Below are 23,920 nucleotides of genomic sequence, written 5' to 3'. Positions count from 1 at the left end.
AGCGCCCCTCCCTCTCCCGCCGGCCTCTGCGTCCCAGAATCCAAGATGGCGGGGTCCAGACGGAAGGGTCCCCAGGCTGGAGCGCGGCCGTTCATTTGCGCCCTGCTGCTGTCTTTCAGCCGATTCGTCGGGAGCGATGGCATGGGAGGCGACGCTGCGGCCCCCGGCGCCGCGGGCACCCCAGCCGAGTTACCGCACCGCCGTTTCGAGTACAAATACAGCTTTAAGGGGCCGCATCTGGTGCAGAGCGATGGGACCGTGCCCTTCTGGGCCCACGCGGGGAGTAAGCCGGGGCTGGGCCGGGGGCCGGGTTCCTTCTTTGCTTTCCGTCTCTTTGGTCCATCTCCCCCAATGCCGTGCAGGGCCGAGGGTCAGCTCCAGCCCTGCACGCCACATGCGCTGGGGTAGGACTACCCCCCCAGGCAGTCCCTACTCCAGATCCCCTTAGCACGCAGGTTCCCCGTGTGTCCGGAATCTTCTCACCCAGCTTGCCCACCCACTTCCCAACTTCCCTTTCTTAATCTTATCAGTACTTTGTTTGGTTCGGAGGTGTTTTGTTACTTTTCTGCACTCAAGCCAGTTTCTGGGTGTCGCGTTACATTATACCCTAATGCCACGTCTCAAGGGTACATTTTGCCTGGCCATGGCAATTGAGACCAGTTCCAGCAGCCTCCTTCTGCTTGCTTGTTTTAGGGAGTTAGCAGTCAGTGGTTAGGTTTGTACCTAATTTCCCGAATGCTCTTAAGATAGCATAGAGTCTTAGAGTGATTTCTAGGTCTTCGGATGTCGTTCTTAAAATGTTGAGATTCACCATAGATTTGCCTCACAGTTGACGGCGTGTGTAGTCTCTGATATTTATACTATGAACTTTATTAGTGTCTCTAGTTAGTACAGGAGATACACTTTTCGTATTGATTGTTTCTGAACTTGGGACTAAGAACAGTCAGTCATATCTTCTCTCCTTCAAGTTTTGTGCACTCTGACACAGACCACAGGGCTGTGACTGAGCACTGCACTGGTGAAAACGTATCTACACTTTGGAGTGCTGATGTGTCACTGCTGAGCAAAGAATATCAGTAGCACTTGTCATGCCACAAGCTCTTCAGAGACTGTCAGATACAGCCACTAAAGCAAGTAACAAATACCTTCCATTTTTGTGTGCAATTAAGGGATCATTTATAGAGAGCTTTTATGTGTCATTGGGGATTGTCCAGTGACTGAAACAAAGTGCTTCATTTCTAGGAAGGAATTGCTAAATAGAAAGCACACTTCCCGGAAGGGCCATTTTCCTCAAGTTAATGCGCATTTATCAGGTGTAAATTTCATTGGACTTAATGACCGAGTCATTATGTACTTGAAACATTGCAATTATGCTGTTACTCAGTTTGTTTATTATAAGCCTTCTGGGCTCCTGTTATCAAGATGGCATTGCTCTGAATATACAAAGATGGTGGGCATGATACCAAGCACAGGTTTTCAGATCTTCTGTTTCTGGTTTTCTTTTGGAAATGATGGTGCATTTGTCTGCACCTCTCCATTTTGCCTGTCAGCTGTTCTCTATCTTTCCCGTCACAGTCACACATCAGCAAATTCAGAATGTTAATCAACTACTGAAATTAGATATCTTCACTCTCTTTTACGGAGCCACATGCAACAAATCTAGTTTACTGTGAAAGAGGTCAGGATAGAGGGCTGGGGTTGTAGCTCGGTTGGTAGGGTGCTTGCCCAGCATGCTCCAATCCCTGGGTTTGATCCCTAGGACCCCATAAACCAGGTGTAGTGGTTCACACTTGTAATCTTAGTACTGATTGCACTGGGAGGTGGAGGTAAGTTCAGAAGTTCAAGGTCATCCTTGGCTGAGTTTAACTTCAGTTTGGGCTGACAACAGGGTGTGTGTCTAATTTACCCCAATGCAAATGTGTGGCTAAAGTATTCTGCTGTTTTGGTCATGACTTGATCTGTCTACTGACTGACACTCACTGATATGGATGGCATGGAAATCCCCTACTTTGGTGGTTACTGTACTTTTTAATCTTACCCTTCTATTAATGCTGTTGTTCATTTTTCTCCCTTTTCATTTATTCTTGCAATCTATCATTGAAACAAAAAAAAAAAAATGGGAGAAACTGAGGATTTAGTTTATACACAGCCCATTACATTCAGCCCTAAGTAGGATCACATAGATGGTATTTCTCTTTTATAACTCTTATGTCCTTTTGTACTGTCAGTACATATCCTTAGGTTCATAAGGGCAAGAAGTGATAGTAATCTGTAACTGTTCATCACTCTCAAAGCTCTCACCTTCTTGAGCTGTAGCAGGCAGCCAGGCGTCTCCTGTATTGATGGAACAAGATCTTCAGACAGACAAAGTCTTCTGTTTCTCTGTCCCGGGCTTTTTCCATAATGTTCTCCCCCATCCTTTGAGTGTTTGAACCAGTGAGTACACTAAAGTATCTCAGCTTCTTTTTCCTCTGGCATTACTGCTGTTCTATTTCTTAGCATAAATGTCAGAATGGTTACAGTCTGAGAGAAGATGTTAAACCTGTTCAAATTTAGGCCCTCTAGGCACCTTAATAATCAGCCAATAGTAAGAGGATTGAAGGACTCCTAAGCATACTTTGTTTTATTGAGTTTTGCAGAGACTGTTTGATTTTTTTACGGACTGAAAGTTTGTTCAGAAGTCTGTCAGTTGTTCTGCTTTTCCAGCCTCACGAGATGATCATTAGCAGTTTCGATCAATGACATTGCTGGTTTTGGTTTTTTGTCTCTGAGGTCCTGGGAGTCCAACACAGGGTCTGTGAGTGATAAGACAAGTATTTTTCATTGATCTGTGTGCCAACTCCTTAATGTATTTTAAAATTAAAGCCTGCTCATTCTTATTTTATATATAATACTGTTACACACTCAGTATACAGTATAAATGTAACTTTTAGATGCACTGGAAAACCCCCACAATTGTGTGCTTTGCTTTGCTCTGATGGTTTGAAACCGAGCCAGCAATATCCCTGGGCAGTACTCATATATACGTCCATACTCAGTGCATACCAGTGACCTGCTGAAGATCCCACCGTTGTAAGTGGCTGGATTGGCCAGCTACTCTTTTGAGAATCACTTGTTTTCTCTGAGAGAAAACCAAACTTAAAGAACTGCTTATTAAGTTAAAATTTAGTTGGCCCTCTTCCTGGGAAAATGTATATATGCAGGATATTTTGCATATGATTTTGTGATTTTAGAGAAGTTGTCAAGCCTGCCCCTCTATTTTACAGATGAACATATATGATGAATCTGATAGAACACAGAAATTATTTGTTCAAAGTCACCGCTGAACTTGATTGCTAGTGGTTGGTTCTAATAATTTTTTTGTAACATTATTAAAGTATATATAGAGTTTATGATATGTAACTGGTAAAACACATAGACTTTTAATATTGGGCAAATTTGGAGGAATAAAATATATTTTATTAAAAATAGGTTATGAAAATCAAAGTTTGCCTTTTTTTTTTTTTTAATTAAAAGTTCATACAATAAGCCAGGTGGGAGTGGTGCATGCTTTTAATCCCAGTACTCAGGAGGCAGAGGTAGGCGGATCTCTATGAGTTCGAGGCCAGCCTGGTCTACAGAGTGAGTTACAGGACAGGCACCAAAGTTACACAGAGAAACCCTGTCTCGAAAAACAAAAAAAAAAAAAAAAAACCACAGCCGGGCGGTGGTGGTGCGCGCCTGTAATCCTAGCATTTGGGAGGCAGAGGCAGGTGGATCTTTGTGAGTTCAAGGCCAGCCTGGTCTACAGAGCTAGTCCAGCACAGGCTCCAAAGCTACAGAGAAACCCTGTCTCGAAAAACAAACAAAACAAAACACCACCACAATTTAAAAACAAAAACAGAAAAAGAAGCAAAAACATACAGAAAAAAAAAAAAACCATAAAAACACAGAATTGGAAACCATAATTTACATGCAAAAGTTTGAAGTCTTGATTTCCTCCTTGGTCTCTGGGACTTTTAATATGTAATATGTGGGTGTAGGCTTGCAGGTGCAATGCTCTATTCAAAAGACAAAAAAGATACTACCTCTTTAACATTTCAAAGACATAGCTGTCAGCATGAAGCTATCTCTAACACAATTCTCCTGTATAATAAGAAGGTAATATTTGATCTCTAGCTCTGTGTAGCAGTTCAGTGGTAATGCGTTGAATTCTGCATAATTATAACTTCAAGCTTTTCTTTTCTGATTTCTACCATAGATGCTATTCCAAGTTCAGATCAGATTCGAATAGCACCATCATTAAAAAGCCAGAGAGGTTCAGTGTGGACAAAAGCAAAAGCAGCCTTCGAGAACTGGGAGGTGGAAGTGACCTTTCGAGTGACCGGGAGAGGTCGAATTGGAGCTGATGGCCTAGTATGATCATTTCTGTTGCTCCAACGAGTGTAGATAGTTGCATAAGCCACTGGCCCCTGACTGTTCCCTCTGTGTTTCCAGGCAATTTGGTATACAGAAAATCCAGGCTTAGACGGACCTGTGTTCGGATCAGCTGATATGTGGAATGGTGTTGGAGTGTTTTTTGATTCTTTTGACAATGATGGAAAGGTATATTTATTGTTAAAACTGTTAGCCATTTTGCATTTTAATGTTGTTTTTGTTTTTTGTTTTAGCAGAGTTAGGTTGTGAGAGGGTAGCTTACTTGACACCTTAAATCTACTAATAAAGATCTTGGTTGATGTCTGAGCATGGTCATTAGTCTTGGTGGCAGAGAATCTTGCAACCAAAGCTTTGCAGACATGATTTTTTTGCATACTAACTTGCAGTCATGATGGAGACCTAGCTCTGAAAACCTGTTGGTGATTCACACCCTGTAGGTGCTTAGTAACTATGAAAGCATCAGCATGAGTCTTTAGATGTGGGCAATGAAGCCACAGTGTTGAGGAAGCCATGGCTGTATTCGGGTGCTAGGCAGGACTAGCCCTCACACTCAGCTTCTTGTTAATTACTTTTTGGTCAGGCCATTTTTCTATTGATGTCTTAAAAACAAAGTGTACTTACATGCCAGAACATTAACTTGTAGCTTAGAGGCTTTAATACTGATGGTCTTCCCTTTGGCTAGTTGTTATTGATTTTCAGAGGTTACTGCTAGCAATTTAAAGACATTTTAATGATGCATTGAAAGCTTAGGCCATACTATTTTAAAAATTTAAACTCCCTAGAATCTTAGCAGTATGAGATTTCATAGCAAATGAAGAATGATGACATTTTCTATGAAAGATACTAAATGAATATATTCTCTTTACTTTTAGAAAAATAATCCTGCTATAGTAGTTATAGGCAACAATGGACAAATTAATTATGACCATCAAAAGTAAGTGTGTTTTGCATTATTTCTTATTTCAACTTTTCTTTGGAAACTTCATGAAATAAATCTCAACACTTTCCAAATGAAATAAGATTTTTTTTTTCTTTCTTGAGCTGATATATTATAACTCAGTGAAAAGGACTATTTTCCTTTGTGTCTTGAAGTTCTTTCTGTGAACCACACTTTCCATGTTTATTGAAAGAGAGCTTTCAAAAATAAATTTAGGCGGGGCAGTGATGGCGCACACGGGAGGCAGAGGCAGGCGGATCTCTGTGAATTCGAGGCCAGCCTGGTCTACAGAGTGAGATCCAGGACAGGCACCAAAACTACACAGAGAAACCCTGTCTCGAAAAACCAAAAAAATACAATAAAATAAATTTAGCTTTCACCAGACTACTGAGGGCCGAGTCTGTGCCTCTGCTTCCACCATTGACGTCACTGTGAGACTGTTTGCCTTACAGAGGTTCTAGGGGTGTAGGAAAATTGCTTCTCCACGCCTGGCTCTGCCCTTTCCCTCCTTGGTGACTACAGTGCTGGTAGTTTTTTACAATCCCTGGCGGACTGGTTTGAAACAGAAGTGTCTAGGCCGCTTCCTTTAGATTCGGCTTCAGCTGGCCTGGATGGAGTTGACAGACTTGCATCTTTACAGACTCCACAAGGGCCTGGGGGTGGAACTCAGGAGGAGAGCACTTGCCTAGCAAGTGTAAGACTAGGTCCAAGTCTCAATGCCACAAAAAATAAACAGTGAAATCCCCCTGAATGATCTGGATGCTGCCTTGTCTCCTAAAAGCATATCCTCCCTCCCTTCAGCACCCAGTGGCTCTGGGCTTCCCTTCCAGTGTCCCCAGAGTTCTGACAGGAAAGGCCTCTCTGTCTTCTGACTGACACGGGCCGTCATAAGCTTCGCTGGATATTTTTTAATCTTCCTGAATCTTAACTACTAAAAAGCTTTTTTTTTTCCTTCTCTCTCGCACTCCAGTGACGGTACCACTCAAGCCTTAGCAAGTTGTCAGAGGGACTTCCGTAATAAACCCTACCCTGTCCGGGCAAAGGTTACCTACTACCAGAAAACATTAACAGTAAGTGACAGTGACCAGATAAGCAATACTCTAGCATGACTTGTCTTTGGAATTCTTGACGGAAGTTAACGTACTTAAACACGGGTAGCCGCCCATCTGTATGTGTTGCCCTGGGAACAGAAGTAAGTGTGTCATCTGGTGTATGTGATTTCCTGTAGTGCAGCTTCACCAGTACGTTTCTGTTTGGTTAGAGGAGGTTTAAGCACCAGCTCGAAGATACCATAAGCACATATCCAAGTCTTCAGGGTAGAAATCTGAGTAAGACGAAGGCCATTCTCCCTGAGGAGCTCCTAGACCTTAGCTCCCTGTCCTGTGTGACAAGGGCTATGACCCAGTGGTAAGGAAGTGTGAGCTTGGAACCTGGACCCTGAGAAATGACCCTGGGGAAGGTCTGCAAGGGGTTTAATTGAGATGCACCTTAGAGCAGGAATGGGGAATGTGTGTATGTTCCAGCCACAGAAAGCAGACAGGGCCTTGAAGAACTGAACATTTGAGAGAGCAAGTCATTTGCTGGAGTGTGAAGATAGAGAACATCTCAGAAGTGAGGTGGAAAGGCTGGCAGTAGCCATCCTGTGAGGAAGTGTTAAGAGAGTTTGTGTTCTCAGCAGAAAGTGAAATGGTGGTCTTTGCAATAACAAGTGACTTAGGCCCCAGAGTAAGGCTTACAGTGATATGGTGGGAACTAAAGGTGGGGTGATAGAGGTTCCTTGACCCTTAAAGCTCCGCGCCTGGAGCTTTGTACTTTAAATGCAGCTTTTCAAACCACTTTGTGAGCTACGTCTCTCCATTTGCAACATGGAGACATTGAATGTGGGAGATTTTAAGTAACTTGAACAGAACTGTGGTTTGAACCAGCTCCATCTTATCTGTAGGGCACCACTTGCTGCCTGACCTGAGTGATAGATGCCAAAAGGAAGGTAGAGAGATGAGCATCGCTGTCTGTCACATTTGCTGAGCTAGGATAATGCAGAGCGTTTGCACTCCTGCTGTGTGGTCTGTTCAGAATGGTCATGGCTTCCTAAGGCTTTGCAAGAGAGGAACTGACTTCACTGTAGAAAGATTGTGAAACCATCAACGTTTTCTCTTTTTGAGCCTTTGGCAAATGATAGGTAAAAAATTTAAGTGAATGATCTTACTGGGTAATGATGGTTAGTGAATGAGTTTATTTCAAATTACCTTTGTAGGACTGAGGAGATGGCTCAGTGGATAAAGAACTCACCATGCAAGCCTGAGAGCCAGAGCTCAGATCCCAACCTATGTAAAAGCTAAGAAAATGTGGCCACCTAGAATCCCAGCACTCAAGAGGCAGGGCAAGATGGCTAGCTGGTCTAGAGAATCACTGAGCTCTGGGATCAATTTAGGGATCCTGCCTCAACAAATAAAGAGGAAAGTGATTGAGGAAGATACCCAGAGTCAATTTCAGGTCTGCATTTGATCACACACGCAAGCATGCGTGTACACACACACACACACACACACACACACACACACACACAATATTCATATACAAAAAGAATTATAACAATAGGAGGAAGCAAGAGTGAATATTATTAATCACAAAATGCTAAAATTTATTTTTAAATGTGTCATAAGAATTACAGCTGTCGTATGTCTTCCTAGGTCATGATCAATAATGGCTTTACACCAGATAAAAATGATTATGAATTTTGTGCCAAAGTGGAAAATATGATTATCCCCACACAAGGGCACTTTGGGATATCTGCTGCAACAGGAGGTCTTGCAGGTAAATCTTACCTTCTTTTCATATTGAAAACTTGTGAATGATTCTTACTGGTGATAATAGTATGTTTAGAGTATATGTGAGGGACCAGCACCCACTTTTACGACCAGGGTACTCTTGAGCAAGGAGAAGTGAGAAATATGTAGATAGAAATATAGAAGGGAGAGACAGTTAGAAACATAGGATAGCCTCAGGAAGGCCTGGGTCAAAACCCACCAGCTCCTTCTGTCTCTACTAAAGGGTTTTTAAAGGAATGCCAAGGGGTGGAGCAAAAGACCTCCCCCAGCACAGCCAAGTTGAAACTATCCCAGTCACCTGGTGACCATGCACATGGTCAAACCGTCCTCTAATGTAGCACTGCTGTGTAAAGCAAGCTCAGATCTCACTAGAAATCCTTTGTGGGCTCCCACAGATATATAGACTCGATTCCATTACACCCAAACCTCTTGGAGCCTTCCCATGGCCCGTTCTACCAGTCTCTGGCTGCGTTGGAGCTGCACGGATGTAACCTACACCATTCATTTAGGCACATTTTGTAGTGAAGGGGACGTATTTAAAGTTGAGGATATAAAAAGTTAATTCCTAAGTGTTTTAGGACTCTTAAAAGTTACTGTATCATATACAAATGACTTTGAAAACCCAAGGAAATATTATTTGGGGGCAAACTTTAAATGGAAATAATTGCTGTTATTTTCCATGTATGTTGACAAATGAAGTTCCTCCACATCAATACTGTTTTATACTCATATGGCACATTACCATTTTAAATACTTCCAAAGCTATAGATTAGATTGTTCTATACAACACAAGTGAAGAGGGAAGAGGTCTATATCCCCACATTTTTCAGGTGTTGCCAAATCCAGATGAAGGCAGTTTCTCAAGGTCTCACAGTCTCCCCCAGAAAGTCCTGGTCTGGATTTGTGATTCCTGGCTGTTGAGCACATGCTCTGTCCTGCAGTTAGCCAGTCTTTAGTGCATCATGTTCTGTTCACCTAGCTACCTCTTAAGATCTCCCAGAGAAGCAGAAGGAGAAGCCAGTACTGACTGGTACAGCAGTTCACTGCTGTGAGGGCCTGTCTCCTTAGTTCCTGCCGTTAGCTTAAACAACTTGGTATTAATCTGATCTTACATGGTTTAGATCAAATACAAGTATCATTCTCATCCAGTTGAGAAAAGCCAGAGCTGGTGTGAACCAAAGGAAAGGCACTGGAAAGAGGTGGACAGGGTTTTGTGCACTTGGAACAGGACTTCATCCATGCAGGAGACTGGGAAAGCGGAGGAGGACCCTTCTCCTGTCAGACACTTACCGTTCACTGACTTCACTCCAGTAAACAGTGCTGCACGTGCTGACTTGGGGTTAAGGGTCTAAAGTAGTTCTGAAGTCAGTCTTTGATGAGTAATAAAAACCTGCCAAGTAAATTCACAACCACGAAACAACTACTTACAGCATTTCCTGAACCTTTTTTAATTTGTAGATGACCACGATGTTCTTTCTTTCCTGACTTTCCAGTTAACTGAGCCTGGAAAAGAGCCAGTGAGTATACCTTTATCCAATAGTTAATTTCCAGTTTTCCGTGGCGTTACACAAGCTGTGGTTGTGAGAGACTGATGTCAGTCTGGGCCTTGTTTCAGTCACTGCCGTTTGGTCTTGTATAAGTTCCTGAACCTCTGGAGCTTGCTGTTGATGTTGTTCGGTGGCCGCCTCTCAATTTTGTCAGGGTTAAGTGAGACGCATGTGCTTACAGTGACTGCTCAGCACAGGGTAGTGGTGACTGCGATTTGGGGTGTTATTATGAAAACCGGATTAGCTGTAGTTTGAGAAAGGGCCTAGCTTCAAGCCAGTCATGGAGGGATGAGCTTGAGAGAAAGGACAGGCACCAGCACGCCTCACCATTCTCTTCCTTACGACCTGTGCTTCCCCTGAAAAAGCCGACGCCAGAAAAAGACATTTCAGAAAAAGAAAAGGAGAAGTACCAAGAGGAGTTTGAGCACTTCCAACAAGAATTGGACAAGAAGAAGGAGGAGTTCCAGAAAGACCACCCCGACCTCCAGGGGCAGCCGGGTGAGTTGTGGCTGGGGTGGCTCTCCACTGTCCGCCTCATCTCTGCTGTCTTGGCACACTCATTCTGGACACAGCGGGAAAGCACGCCCCGACTCCTTCAGGGTCTGAGAGTGCCTTGTGAGGTGTGAATGAAGTACACCATAGCTGTGTGAGTGACCGGGAGCCACTGTGTTGGCGCTTGGTGAGGATGGCATTGACACGGTCACTACTGTGTTCTCGAAACTAAACAAATGATAAACAAAATACAGTGCTGCCCTCCTGGGTAAGTGCTGAATAAAACCATCCAAGATCTCCTTCTCCTTCCAGTGTTACACAGTGGCCTTTATTGAGAAGTTTGGACAGTGTTGGGCATGTATACAGTGTATTGGAATTATACCGCCCATTTCCCTGGGTTACTTTCCTTTCCCTCTGAACCCCTTCTTTCCAGCTAGTCCAGTAGTGGCCATACCATTGAAGGAAAGGACACCCTCTTCCCCAGCACCTTCCATTACTACCAAGAATCCTGGACTTCAGGGGCGGAAATCTTTTGAATGCTAGTTTAAGCCAGAGAAATTAAGACCTTATATGTTGTTACAGTCTCAACAATGGAGCAGCATGAAGGCCAGCAGATGACTGCTTAGTGTCTGCTGTTTATGTCTGTTTGTTTCTATCAGCTTGAATGATAGAGACTGCTTGATAAGGCCTGTGTCTTAGCATTTGAACACTCTGTAACGTATAGTTAGTTCTCAGTGACCAGTGGTGTGACAGACATCACGTCATTTGTCACCATACCCTGAAGTTGCTTGTAGCAGGTGGTTAGATTACAATCGGTTGTTGACAAGTATGGGTGCCCACCTAGGTATCACTGTATGGAATATTTTTTTTCACCCCAGAAAGTTCTCTGATTCCATAAACTACTCTCCACATAGCCTATCACTGTTTTGATTTCTGTTACTCCAGATTATTCTCCCAAGTAAAATTATACAATATATATAAAACAGAAAAATATTTTAAGTGAAAAAGTTCAGATAGTAGTTTGTAACATTAATTTAGGAATTACCAAAAGAGTAATTTAGTCATGACTGAACTGTTTGGAAGTTTATACCTCTGATTGATAGTGTTCTGGTTTTGGCATATGTCAGCACTTGGCCTGTTACATTATTTCAAAGTTCCAGATGTGTAGAGGGTTGTGATGACTGTAATTTGTGATGACTTTTCAGCGGATGACATGTTCGAGACCGTAGGAGATCGGGAGCTAAGACAGGTCTTTGAAGGACAGAATCGCATTCATCTGGAAATCAAGCAACTTAACAGGCAGCTGGATATGATCCTTGATGAACAGAGGAGATACGTCTCTTCCCTGACAGAGGAGATCTCCAGGAGAGGAGCAGGGACCGCAGGGCAGCCTGGGCAGGTGAGCTCTCCAAGCCAGTGCTCCAGCCAGAGGAGAGTCAGAGCGTGACCAGTGGATGCTAAGTTGCTTCGTCTTGTTTCCCTCCAGGTCTCTCAACAGGAACTAGATACAGTTGTGAAGACCCAGCATGAGATTTTGAGACAAGTGAATGAGATGAAGTGAGTAGACAAAGTCATGTTTGAGTGTCCTTGTCCTAAAGGAGCTGTGTGCCTGCTCTCCCTGTCCTAAAGGAGCTGTGTGGATGCTCTCCCTGTCCTAAAGGAGCTGTGTGGATGCTGTCCCTGTCCTAAAGGAGCTGTGTGCCTGCTCTCCCTGTCCTAAAGGAGCTATGTGGATGCTCTCCCTGTCCTAAAGGAGCCTGTATGGATGCTCTCCCTGTCCTAAAGGAGCCTGTATGGATGCTCTCCCTGTCCTAAAGGAGCCTGCGTTGGATGCTGTCCCTGTCCTAAAGGAGCTGTGTGCCTGCCCTCCCCGTCCTAAAGGAGCTGTGTGCCTGCCCTCCCTGTCCTAAAGGAGCTGTGTGCCTGCCCTCCCTGTCCTAAAGAAGCTGTGTGCCTGCTTTCCCTGTCCTAAAGGAGCTGTGTGGATGCTGTCCCTGTCCTAAAGGAGCTATGTACCTGCTCTCCCTGTCCTAAAGGAGCTGTGTGCCTGCTCTCCCTGTCCTAAAGGAGCTGTGTGGATGCTGTCCCTGTCCTAAAGAAGCTGTGTGGATGCTGTCCCGTGTCCTAAAGGAGCTGTGTGGATGCTGTCCCTGTCCTAAAGGAGCTGTGTGGATGCTGTCCCTGTCCTAAAGGAGCCTGTGTGGATGCTGTCCCTGTCCTAAAGGAGCTGTGTCGATGCTCTCCCTGTCCTAAAGGAGCTGTGTCGATGCTCTCCCTGTCCTAAAGGAGCTGTGTGGATGCTCTCCCTGTCCTAAAGGAGCTGTGTGGATGCTCTCCCTGTCCTAAAGGAGCTGTGTGGATGCTGTCCCTGTCCTAAAGGAGCTGTGTGGATGCTCTCCCTGTCCTAAAGGAGCCTGTGTGGATGCTCTCCCTGTCCTAAAGGAGCTGTGTGGATGCTCTCCCTGTCCTAAAGGAGCCTGTGTGGATGCTGTCCCTGTCCTAAAGGAGCTGTGTGGATGCTGTCCCTGTCCTAAAGGAGCCTGTGTGGATGCTGTCCCTGTCCTAAAGGAGCCTGTGTGGATGCTGTCCCTGTCCTAAAGGAGCTGTGTGGATGCTCTCCCTGTCCTAAAGGAGCTGTGTGGATGCTGTCCCTGTCCTAAAGGAGCTGTGTGGATTCTCTCCCGTGTCCTAGAGAAGCCTGTATGCCTGCTCTCCCGTGTCAGTGCCCTTCAGGAGGGCAAGCTGCACATCCTGGGGCCGGGTTAGAAATAAAAGAATATATATGCAAGCTGCAAACATCTAAATTTTAAAAATCGTAAGTTGGAAAAGGGGGAGAATGCTTCAGTATTAGTGTCTTTAAAAACTAAGAGGTTTGCTGTAGTGACTTGAAACCAGGTGTGTACCTGTCTTTGGAAATTATGGGAGTGTGGAGCGAGCTGTCGCAACTGTGAGACATCCTGGGTAGAAGGACGTTTACTGTAGAAACAGGCACACTTGCTCCAGAACTTCCTTCTGATGCTATCTTCTGCCCTACGTCAGACTACATGGACACTTGACTGATAGGTCTCTAATGAAGATGGCTGACTTACACAGAGTGCCGGCCTTCTCAATGTCTGAGAGAGACCACAGCCGGGGTGTGTTTTCCTAAGCTAATGCTTCGGTGTTCCCACAGTACAACCCTCAACAGGAAAGTGTCAAAGTGAGTTTTTAAGAGCTGAACAACCCTGCAGGATGAGGTTAAACAGGAGATCAGGACTGAAAAGACTCCACTGACAAGAGGAAATCTGTATTTTGCTCCTTAGCATTGAAGAAAACATTGTTGTTGTTGGCTCACAATTCCCAAGTGAATACTTGCCCTGTTCAGATAGTTTAGCTAAATGAATAGCTTTCTTTAGAAATCTACTGGGTTGTATAACATAGTATTTTTTATTATGATACAATTTTTAAAAGACTTACGTATTTAAGTATGTGGGTGGTTTTACCTATGTGTATGTCCATACCATGCGCATACAGTACCTTCAGAGGCCAGAAGATGGTGTTGCATCCCATGCAACTGCAGTTAGAGATGGTTGTGAGCCATCATGTGGGTGCTAGGATTGAAACTCAGGCCCTCTGGAAGAGAGAGCAGCTGGTCCTCTTAACCAGAGCCATCTCTCCAGCCCCTTATTTTCATGAGTCTGTCCTATGTCTTCCATTGCTAGAGTGCTTGTCACTTCTGTCATGCTGTCACTCACATCCCAGGGTTCAGTGGCAGCTCTGAGGCCTTAAGTCTAAGCAGTGCAGTCATGTCTCACATGGAGAATGTGTCCTAAAGTCAGTCTGGAAGAATGGTGCACAGGGTCAGGAGACTGTCACGCATTCCTTCCTACTTGACTGGACAGTGCTGCGTGTTGGCTGGCTTCCTGGTGGCGCTCTGGGCTTGTACCTGAGGGCCAACTGATAGGGACACAGGGAGGTAGAGGCACAGTACATTGGAGTCCCTAAGACCAGTAGATTCCCTGATTTGCCAGGAGTACTCAGAAAATTCAGAAAGCTGCTGTGACTCTGGTCATGGTTTGTTACAACAAAAAGAAAGAGTCAGCCGGGTGGTGGTGGCGCACGCCTTTAATCCCAGTACTCAGGAGGCAGAGCCAGGTAGATCTCTGTGAGTTCTAAGACAGCCTGGTCTACAGAGCAAGTTCCAGGACAGGCTCCAAAGCTTCAGAGAAAGCCTGTCTTGAATCTCCCACCCCTCCCCCAAAAAGAAACAGTCATCAAAGGAAGGTGGCATGTAAGTAGATAGAGTGCAGGAACCCGGAAGCTCCCTCCCAGTAGCCTCCCAGTACACACAGGGCTTGAATTACAAGTTTTTACTTTACCATGATTTGAAAGTGATAAGCATGCATTAAAAACTGAACTTGATCTTTTCCTGCGCTGTGATATGGTTATTGGTCTGATATGGCAACAGCAAGCAGTGGTGTCTAATCTCAAATCTCAGTCAAACCCTTAGTTGTGAGGGTCAACAAGCAAAACTCTGCTATGCTGTTTGCTGAGCCAAAGTGCTCTATGTGCTAGGTGTATTAAATGTGCTTTTCATTTAGTTTATGATAGCTTTATCCAGACATGATGCCCCATAAGTCAGGGGTCATTCTCTAAATAGTGTGGGAAGCTCATCCAAGCCTTAGTGTCTAGAATTTTTACTAGAGGTCATTTACACGGGTAGGGAGCCCTATGCTGACCTTCAGTAAATTTCCTGACCCTCTGGAGGTCAGTCCTTTAAGGTTCCAGGTGAACAAAGCAGGCATCCTCACATCACAACGTTTGTGTAGACCATCCAGCCCTACCTCATGTTACAGAATCAAGCAGAACTCACAGATCCACTCCTGGGAGCTGAGATGACGTCCGGTCCAGCTTCACTCTTTGAAATACCTATTTCCTTCCTAGGGTTCTTTCTTCCCTTTTCATTTCCTCTCCCTTCCCCTTCCCTCATGTCCCCTCTTTTTAGGCAGGGTCTCACTGTGTAGCCCAAGCCGGGCTTGAGCTCCAAGTCCTCTGGCCCCAGTCTCCAAGTACAGAGATGAGGGGCATGTGCCACTGTGCCTGCCTGCCTGCCTGCCTGCCAGTTTTGTATTTGTCTTTCTAATGATCTGACATGTTGAACTTAAAAAGGAGTAACCATTTGAAATTTATAGCTAGAAACCAAAACCCAAACCCCGTGATTTCAAAGGGATTCTGTGTTCCAGGAACTCCATGAGTGAAACGGTCCGGATGGTCAGTGGCATACAGCACCCCAGCTCAGCAGGCGTCTATGAGACAACTCAGCACTTCATGGACATCAAGGAACACCTACATGTCGTGAAGAGAGACATCAACAGCCTGGTGCAGCGCAGCGGGGTAACGGGCTTCTCTGGGTCGGGGCTTTCAGCTCTGCTCGAATTCTTTCCTAGGGAGAAAGTGGAAGTCTGTGTCTGCTCTTGTCATTACTTATTGGGCACCAGACAATGAAAATATTTGTATTCCCATTTTCATATCCTCTATAATCCATGTTTTTTATCTTGTTTGAGAATTTTTACATGGATATGAGGTGGGTCTCTTCCTTCTTTAATTGAAACTAGTTTTTGTTTTGGTTTGGGTTGGGTTTTTTGGGGGGGGGTTTGAGACAGGGTTTCTCTGTGTAGCTTTGCACCTGTCCTGGAACTCACTCTGTAGCCCAGGCTGGCCTGGAACTCACAGAGATCCGCCTGCCTCTGCCTCCCGAGTGCTGGGATTAAAGGCGTGCGCCACCACCACCCGGCTGAAACGAGTTTTTTTTTTTGTTGTTGTTGTTTTTAAGTACGATATAGTCTGATTATAGTTCCCCTCGCCAGCTCCTCTACGACGCTTCATTTGGTGACAAGAACTGTCCAGCATAGCTCTGTCTCCAGTCATTGGGCGAGCACAAGGAGATCACCTTTGCATTTCTGTACATTCTAGGAAGCTGCTGCTGTCTTCGGTTTCCATCAACCCCTCAGTGGCCCGTAGATTTAGCCGTCCCTCCTCATTTTTCCTCTCTCAGCTCCTCCCCCCTCCCCATTTGATCCTACTTTTCCAGTCCCCCTCCTCCACTCCATGTCCATTTGTAAGTATCTATTCTATTTCTTCTACCTAGAGTGATCCAGTCCTCCCTTGCTTCCTTACTGTGTCCTTTGTGAGTGTATGAATTGTAGCCTGTTTATCAAGGACTGAACAGCTAACAGCTACGTATAAGCAGATGCATACCATTTTGTCCTTTGAGGTCTGCGTTATTTCGCTTGGAATGATTTTTTTTTTTTCTAGCTCTATCCATTTACCTCCAAATTTCATTTTTTTTAAACAGCTGAGTAATAGTCAACTGTGTAAATATACTTCATTTTCTTTATCCATTCATACATTGACAGGCTTCTAGTTTGTTTCCAAATGCTGGACACTATGCCCAGAGCAGCAGTCAACATGGTTGAGAAAGTGTCTCTGCCATAGGACATAGAGTCCTCTGGGTATATGCCCAAGAGTAGTATACCTGGATCTTGAAGTAGAGCTATTCCTAGCTTCCTGAGGAGCCACCACACTAATTTCCATAGTGGTTGTACACGTTTGTACTTCCACGGGCAATAGATAAGTGTTCCTCTTGTTCCACAGCCTTGCCAGCATAAGCTGTCATTTGTTTTATTGATCTTGGCCATTCTGATCGGTATAAGGTGAAATCTCAAAGTATTATTTGCATTTCCATGATAAAAAAGGATGTTTGATGTTTCTTAAAGTGTTTCTCAGCCATTTGACTTCCCTCTTTTGAGAACTCACTGTTTAGATCTGTACTCCATTTTTTAATTAGGTTATTTCTTTTTGTGATGTTCAATTTTTTTAGTTCTTTATGTATTTTAGATGTTAGTCCTTTATTGGATATGTAGTTGGTAAAAAACAATCTTTTCCCATTCTGTAGGCTACTGCTTTGTTTGAATGATGGTGTCCTTTGCCATACAGAAGCTTTTTATAAGGTGTCTTAATTAGGGTTTATATTGCTGTGAAGAGACACCATGACCATGGCAAGTCTTATAAAGGAAAACATTTAATTGGGACTGGCTTACAGTTCAGAGGTTTATTTAGTTCATTGTTGTCATGGCAGGAAGCATGATGGCATGCAGGCAGACATGGTGCTTGAGAGGTAGCTAAGAGTTCATCTTGATCTGCAGGCAGTAGGAAGAGACAGTGAGCCACGAGGCCTGGCTTGAGCTTCTGAGACCTCAGAGCCCACCCCCAATGACACACTTCTCCCCACAAGGCACTACCTACTCCAACAAGGCCATACATCCTAATAGTGCTACTCCCTGTGGGCCTATGGTTTATTCAAACCACCACAGTGAGGTCCAGTTATTATTATTGTTGTTCTTAGTTCCTGTGCTATTGGTGTTTTGTTGAGAAGTCTTTTCCTGTGCCAATGAGTTCAAGATTATTCCCCACTTTCTCTTCTATCAGATGTGTTGTATATGGCCTTATATTGAGGTCTTTGATCCATTTGGAGTTAAGTTTTGTGCAAGGTGATAAATATGGATATACTTGAATTTGTCTACATGTGGACACCCAGTTTGACCAGCATCATTTGTTGAAAATGCTGTCTTTTTTTTCCAGTGTGTATTTCTGGCTTCTCTTAAAAAAAAAAAAAAAAAAAAAAAAAAATCAGGTGTCTGTAGGTGTGTAGATTTATATCTGGGCTGTCAATTCTATTCCCTTGATCAATGTGTCTGTTTTTATGCAAATATCATGCAGTTTTTATTACTGTGATTCTGTTGCACTATTTGAGGTAGGAATGGTAAAACTCCAGTGGTTCTTTTATCATTCAGAAATGTTGTAGCTATCCTGGGTTTCTTCTGTTTCCATATGAAGCTGAAAAATTGTCCTTTCCAGATCAGTGAAGAATTACGTTGGCTCTGTAAATTGCTTTTGGTAGGACGGCCATTTTTACTCTATTAATCCTACTGTTCATGAGGGTGGAGATCCTTCCATTGTCTGATATCTTCTTCAGTTTTTTTCTTCAGCGTCTTAAATTTTGTACAATACAAGTCTTTTACTTGCTTGGTATTTTATTTTTTTGAGGTTATTGTGATAAGCATTGTTTCCCTGATGTCTTTCTCAGTCTGTCATTTGTAATAATCAGAAGGTTATTGATTTTTGTGTGTGTTAATTTTATATCCTGTTTCTTTGCTGAGAGTGTAGATCAGCTGTAGAAGCTTCCTGGTAGAGTTTTTAGGGTCACTCGTATATATTTCTGGCTTAGTTAGGGTTTTATTGCTGTGAAGAGACACCCTGACTACAGCAAGTCTTATAAAGGAAAACATTTCATTGAGGCTGGCTTACAGTTCAGAGGTTTAATCCATTATCTTCATGGTAGGAAGCTTGGTAACATGCAAGCATACATGGTCCTGGAGAGGTAGTTGAGATTTCTACACCTAGATCTACAGGCAACAGGAAAAGAATGTGACAAGGGGCCTGGCTTGAGCTTCTAAACCCTTAAGTCCTGCCCCCACTGACACGCTTCCTCCCACAAGTCCACACCTCCCAATAGTACCAGTCCTATAGGGCCATTTTCATTCAGACCACAACTGTGGTATCATCTACAGATAAAGATGCTCTGACTTCTTTCATTCTAATTTTATGTCCCCTTGATCTCCTTCAGCTGTCTTATTGCTCTAGCTCAGACTTCAAGTACTATGTTGAATAGATGTGGAGAGAGTGGACACCCTTGTCTTTTTCCTGATTTTAGTGGAAATGCTTTGAGTTTCTCTACATTTAAGTTGATGTTGGCTGTAGGCTTGCTGGAGACTGCCTTTGTTATGTTGAGGTATGTCTCTTGTATCTTAGACATGTCGGGACGTTTATGACAAAGGGTGTTGCATTTTGTCAAAGGCTTTTTCTACGTCTTATGAGATATCATGTTGTTTTTGTTAATCATGTCATTTCATTCCCTGATTATGTTTTCACACATTTCATTCATGGATTTGTTCATATCCTCTTTAAGGACTGCAGACAAATTCCTAATAGCTGCTTTGAAGTCCTTGTTTTATGCTTCAGCTATATTGTACTTTTTAGGGTCTACTCTAGTAGGGTTGCCAGATTAGTGGAGACGTACTTTCCCGTCTGTTAATGGGTTTTTATTCTGGTGTCTAGGCATCTGGGTTTGGGGTGATTATGATTCTAGGTGTTGTCTTTGTTGGGTGAGTTTCCTGGCCCTTGGTTTCTGTTGCTGTCTCTGGATCATAGGAGTGTGCAGTGGCAGTACATTGTCTGCTAAGGAGTGCTTCTGGGTCCCTGGCAGGTGTGGCCACTGGGTGTCCTTGGTAGACTTGTTTCTAGGTGTTGGGAGTTGACATGCAGGAATGGGGATGGGCTAGAAGAGCTGGGGGCTGAGAGGGTGGGCAGGAGGGAGGCAAGCTAGGCTTGCTAAGAGGACCTCTGGGGTCTGCAGTGACTGGAGGAAGAGAGGGAAGACCGGCCCCTGCAGGTGCTCCTCTGCAGTGCTGGGACTGAGACTGGGGGTTTGAATTGGAGGACTAGGAGAGTAAACATCCCCTTCCTGCTTTCCTGGTGGGCATGGTCACTGGGTCTCCAGGGAGAGAGAAGCGAAGTTGTCAGCCAGTGGGACAGAGGGTGGGATGAGGAGGGAAGGCTGTAGGGTATAAGGTGTTTTGATCAGACCCACTCCCTGCTGGCCCCAGCCCAGCGAGGGCCACCACCAGTACACTGGCAGTGCATCAGGGGCCACATCCCTGAAGAGAACTGACTTCCTCCCCAACAGCCGTCAGTAGCCACTAGGAGTTAAACTGGGGTAGGACTTTATTAGCCCCGCCCCCATTAGGACTGGGATTTGAGCTGCCTTGATCTTAATATTCTTGAAGTCTGTGTTTTTAAAAATCATATTTCTTTGGCATATTTTCTCCCAAGGTTCTGACCTGGACTTTTCTTGTTGTTTTGTTATTATGTCCCATCAGTTAGGTTTTCTGAAACGAGGTAGAGTTAAATCAGATTGTGTTGAGTGCTTTCCTCGCCTGGCTAGTAGCCTTGCATCCAGGGCAGTAGGAGACTGTGGGAAGCCTGTCCTCTAGAACCTTGAAGGGCACTGAAACCATCATTTGTACTGAAGGGGGTGGGGAGGGGAGGGGGTGGCACCAAGTTGGCACAAGGGGGAACCTTCTTATGTCAGCTGCTCTTTAAAAGAAAAAGAATTTTTAAAAGATAGTAAAAGTTAAATAGGTAGAAAATATTTAGGGGAATGAGTATGAAAATACTTCTTTATTTCACAGACTGAGTTCTATAAGATTTTATATTTATGTCTTTCCAGGCCATTAATTTGACTAATTACAATACAGGTTCTTTGCTTTGCAGCCAGCTAATGAAAAACCCAAATGCCCAGAACTGCCCCCATTTCCGTCATGTCTATCCACGATCCACTTCGTGATATTTGTAGTGGTGCAGACAGTGTTGTTCATTGGCTATATCATGTACCGGTAAGTCTCTTGATGCCATTTGACCCCGCCTGCTCTGGGGTCAAATATTTGTGGGATTCAGTAGGACCTAACGCAGCTTTCACTAACGGGCTGGGCTGTTCACCTCAAAGCAAACTTGTTTACTAGTCTCGGGTGTGCGTGTTGAGAGTGTGTTTATCTCAGTATTACTTTCTACCTCAGAGGGCATTGATAGTTTAATTTAAACAATCCCATTTCTTTCCCAAGTTAAGTACAGAGATCATCTGTTGGTTTTTCTTTTCTTTTTTAGGACTCAGCAAGAAGCAGCTGCCAAAAAATTCTTTTGACCTTCATTTTCCTATATGTACATCATGTATGTATGTGCAAATGTTGTCTTCTGAGGGGATTTAGTATTTAAATTGCTTCATAGTCTAAGTTATTAAATTTTGTATAAAATAACTCTTGAAAACATTCATTTTTCGGTAAAAATAAATCTTAAAGACAACCACATTTTGTTCATAGTACACATGTCTTCAAATTTAGTGAGTTTCTGGTAGGCAGAGTGCAACCACTGAACAGGATAATGGCAAGTCAAGACGTTAAACAGGCCACTGCTGGCTGTGGGCATTGACCTCTCCGCCTCTGGAGGTCTGTCTATTTATATAAACATACTTGCCTTTCTTCCCAGAATATGAGATTCAAACAAGAGCACCCTGTTCATGTGAGTCTTGTAACCAAAGTTGTTTTTAAAAGCGAGAATTCCCTAACACAAGAGTGGGTTCTAGAATCCTCTGGTCCCAACACAGCTCCCTCTGGGATCAGTGATTTTAATGTCTGGGAGCTTTAAAGGAGATGCCAGGCATCAGAACATTTAGTGAAATGTTTATCTTTTTTTTTTTTTTTTCCAAGACAGGGTTTCTCTGTGTAGCTTTGCGCCTTTCCTGGAACTCACTCTGAAGCCCAGGCTGGCCTCGAACTCACAGAGATCCTCCTGGCTCTGCCTCCCGAGTGCTGGGATTAAAGGCGTGCACCACTGCCCCCGTGTCCCCTCTTCTTTCAGTGTGTATTTCACTTGGAAAGGATATTTTGGTGGAAAGTAAATAACTGCTTTTTGCCTACATCATTTGGGAGAACAGTCCTAGGACGATGGTTTTTATGGCATTTTACCTGGTGGTGTATTCATCCATGATGGCCGTTGTCTTGAATAGCTTTGTTCCAATAATGTCAATTCAATATCACAGAAATAATTTTTAGACTTGTAATTTGTGGAATTCATTTCTTCCATTTTGTTGAACATGGTAGTGTGGCTCTCCTAGCATGTCCTGCAGCTATTTTAAAGTCACAGGAGGCACCAGGACATTCTGGTTTACATTACTCTGGTTTGTGACTTTAGGGGGCTGTGGCAGAAGAGCTTTGAGCGATTTGAGAGCAAATTTGTAACATAAATACTTACCTGTTTCTCCTTTAAGCGCTGGAAGTCAGGATGTTGTGAAGCATCTGTTAGTGAATTAACCAGGAACATGAGGCTGGCAAGAGTTGATGCAGCCACAGTTGGAGGGATTTGAGAAACCACCTGTGACCTTCCTTTCTTTTCACAGCTGGGCTAGACTTTCCCTGGCTTCACGACAGTTTACCTCTTACTAAAGTAATGGTCCCGTTTGCTGTGGGATCCAGAACACCACTGTTTAATAAGATACGCCACTAAATTGTTGTAAGCCTTCTTCGTACGTTTTCTCTCAGATGTCATTTGCAGATTGGGCTAACAGCCTAAACTGTGTGGAGACTGTGGAGCTCTCCGTGCTGTGGCACTACCTAACTGGCACCAGGTGTGCAGTCTCCCCCGCTTTATGCTGCCGTTCATCATCCCAGATCTCAGAAATTCTGACAGTGCACTCAGTGCCTGCACGAGACTCTGCAGCATAACGTGCTCCTCACTTCTCCTCTAGAGTTAACGTTTGGAAACTCATGCTCCAAGTGTCGTCTTCCAGAACTAACTTACTAAAAAACCTCCAGGAAAATGTCGAATTGTAGACATTGGGAATCTTCTTGAGCTGAAAGGCTGCCAGAGCCAGTATTGCAAAGCCCACAGTCGTGTGTGCCTGAACACTAAAGGATCCAGATCTGGGCAGGGTCCATTTTGGAGGTTGAAGTCCGAAGGGAAGTACACTGATCCTTCCTAATGTGACTGCAGCTAGCCATTGGAGCAGGAGTCTTTTTACTTGTTAATTGCTTCAAAATCACTCAGCCAGTCCTCCACACAGTATGTCTGTCTGTCTGTTTTCCCCAGAATCATTAGGTCGGCATCTCCTGAGCACAGCTCTGCTCTGTGGGACATTATCACTGCCAGAGTCCCTCCATTTCTGTAGTGTTCTGTGTAACTGGAATAATTCACTTTTCACACCAGCAAGTATTTTACAGGTGCCTTGGATTAAAACAAAATTTATTTTAAAACTTTAATGTAATTTTATGATGCCACTTTTAAAAGAAGTTGCAATTATGTGATTGCAGATAAGCTTGTGTAATATGCTGTTTGCATTATAATTATTTGAATGCTTTATTTAGCTTAAAACTTCACCATGAAGTCTCAAACAATAAACCAGTGTTTTGTCACATGTTTAAGGCACTTCAGTGTTTTTCAGAGTATGGCCCATGGACCAGCCGTTCAGTTCATGGAATGCTTCTTAGGAATATAGATTCCAAGGCCCCATTCCAATCCAGCTGTGTCATAACTCAGGTGGGGCTTCAGAGTCTTCATTCCGTTCCCTAGACACCACAGACATAGCACACTGACAGTTGAGAACCACTAAAATGAGGAGTAGGAAAAGGTATGTGATGGGTGTTTGTTTTGTTGGCTCAAAGCTGAGCTACGCACATTTTCACTGTCTTTGAGATCGGCAGCTCTGCTGGTTCTTCTGTGCTTGTTAGTGTGTGTTTTGCTAAGACTCTTTGTTCATCAGCAACTGCACACTAACTGGTCTTAGCTGACTTCTTGACGCTTCAGTGATGACTCTGAAACTTGTAAATGGTCTTTGGCTCCTGGCAAAGCTTAAGCGTGCCCATCATGAAGCCTGCCTGCTGAAGCTCTGACCTTCCTGACTGCCACCGTCTTTATCTCAGACAGCTGCAGCTGTTGATAACTTGAGGAAAATGGGGAAGACTTGAATAAGGGGTTGCTTAGCTGCTGCTGCTGCTGCGGAGACTCAGTCTTTGTGAAGAACCGATTGGTTGCTGGGGTCTGGTTCTCTCGCA

The 23,920-nt window shown here is 44.0% G+C and overlaps 1 protein-coding gene across 1 annotated transcript; it reads left to right on the top strand.

The window, feature by feature from the left end:
- On the top strand, positions 1–21,578 carry Lman1 (lectin, mannose binding 1). The gene is made up of 13 exons (XM_036205190.1): positions 1–283; positions 4,241–4,395; positions 4,477–4,584; positions 5,289–5,350; positions 6,324–6,423; positions 8,044–8,167; positions 9,640–9,698; positions 10,094–10,226; positions 11,426–11,619; positions 11,707–11,777; positions 15,443–15,593; positions 20,592–20,713; positions 20,982–21,578. Exons 1-13 carry the CDS (start codon positions 46–48, stop codon positions 21,016–21,018), a joined length of 1,554 nt encoding a protein of 517 aa, XP_036061083.1. The 5' UTR covers positions 1–45; the 3' UTR covers positions 21,019–21,578.
- Positions 21,579–23,920: the final 2,342 nt, after the last annotated feature.

This window comes from Onychomys torridus, chromosome 13, assembly GCF_903995425.1.
Source record: "Onychomys torridus chromosome 13, mOncTor1.1, whole genome shotgun sequence".
Classification (NCBI taxonomy): domain Eukaryota; kingdom Metazoa; phylum Chordata; class Mammalia; order Rodentia; family Cricetidae; genus Onychomys; species Onychomys torridus.
This window is presented reverse-complemented; position numbering and strand designations above follow the sequence as displayed.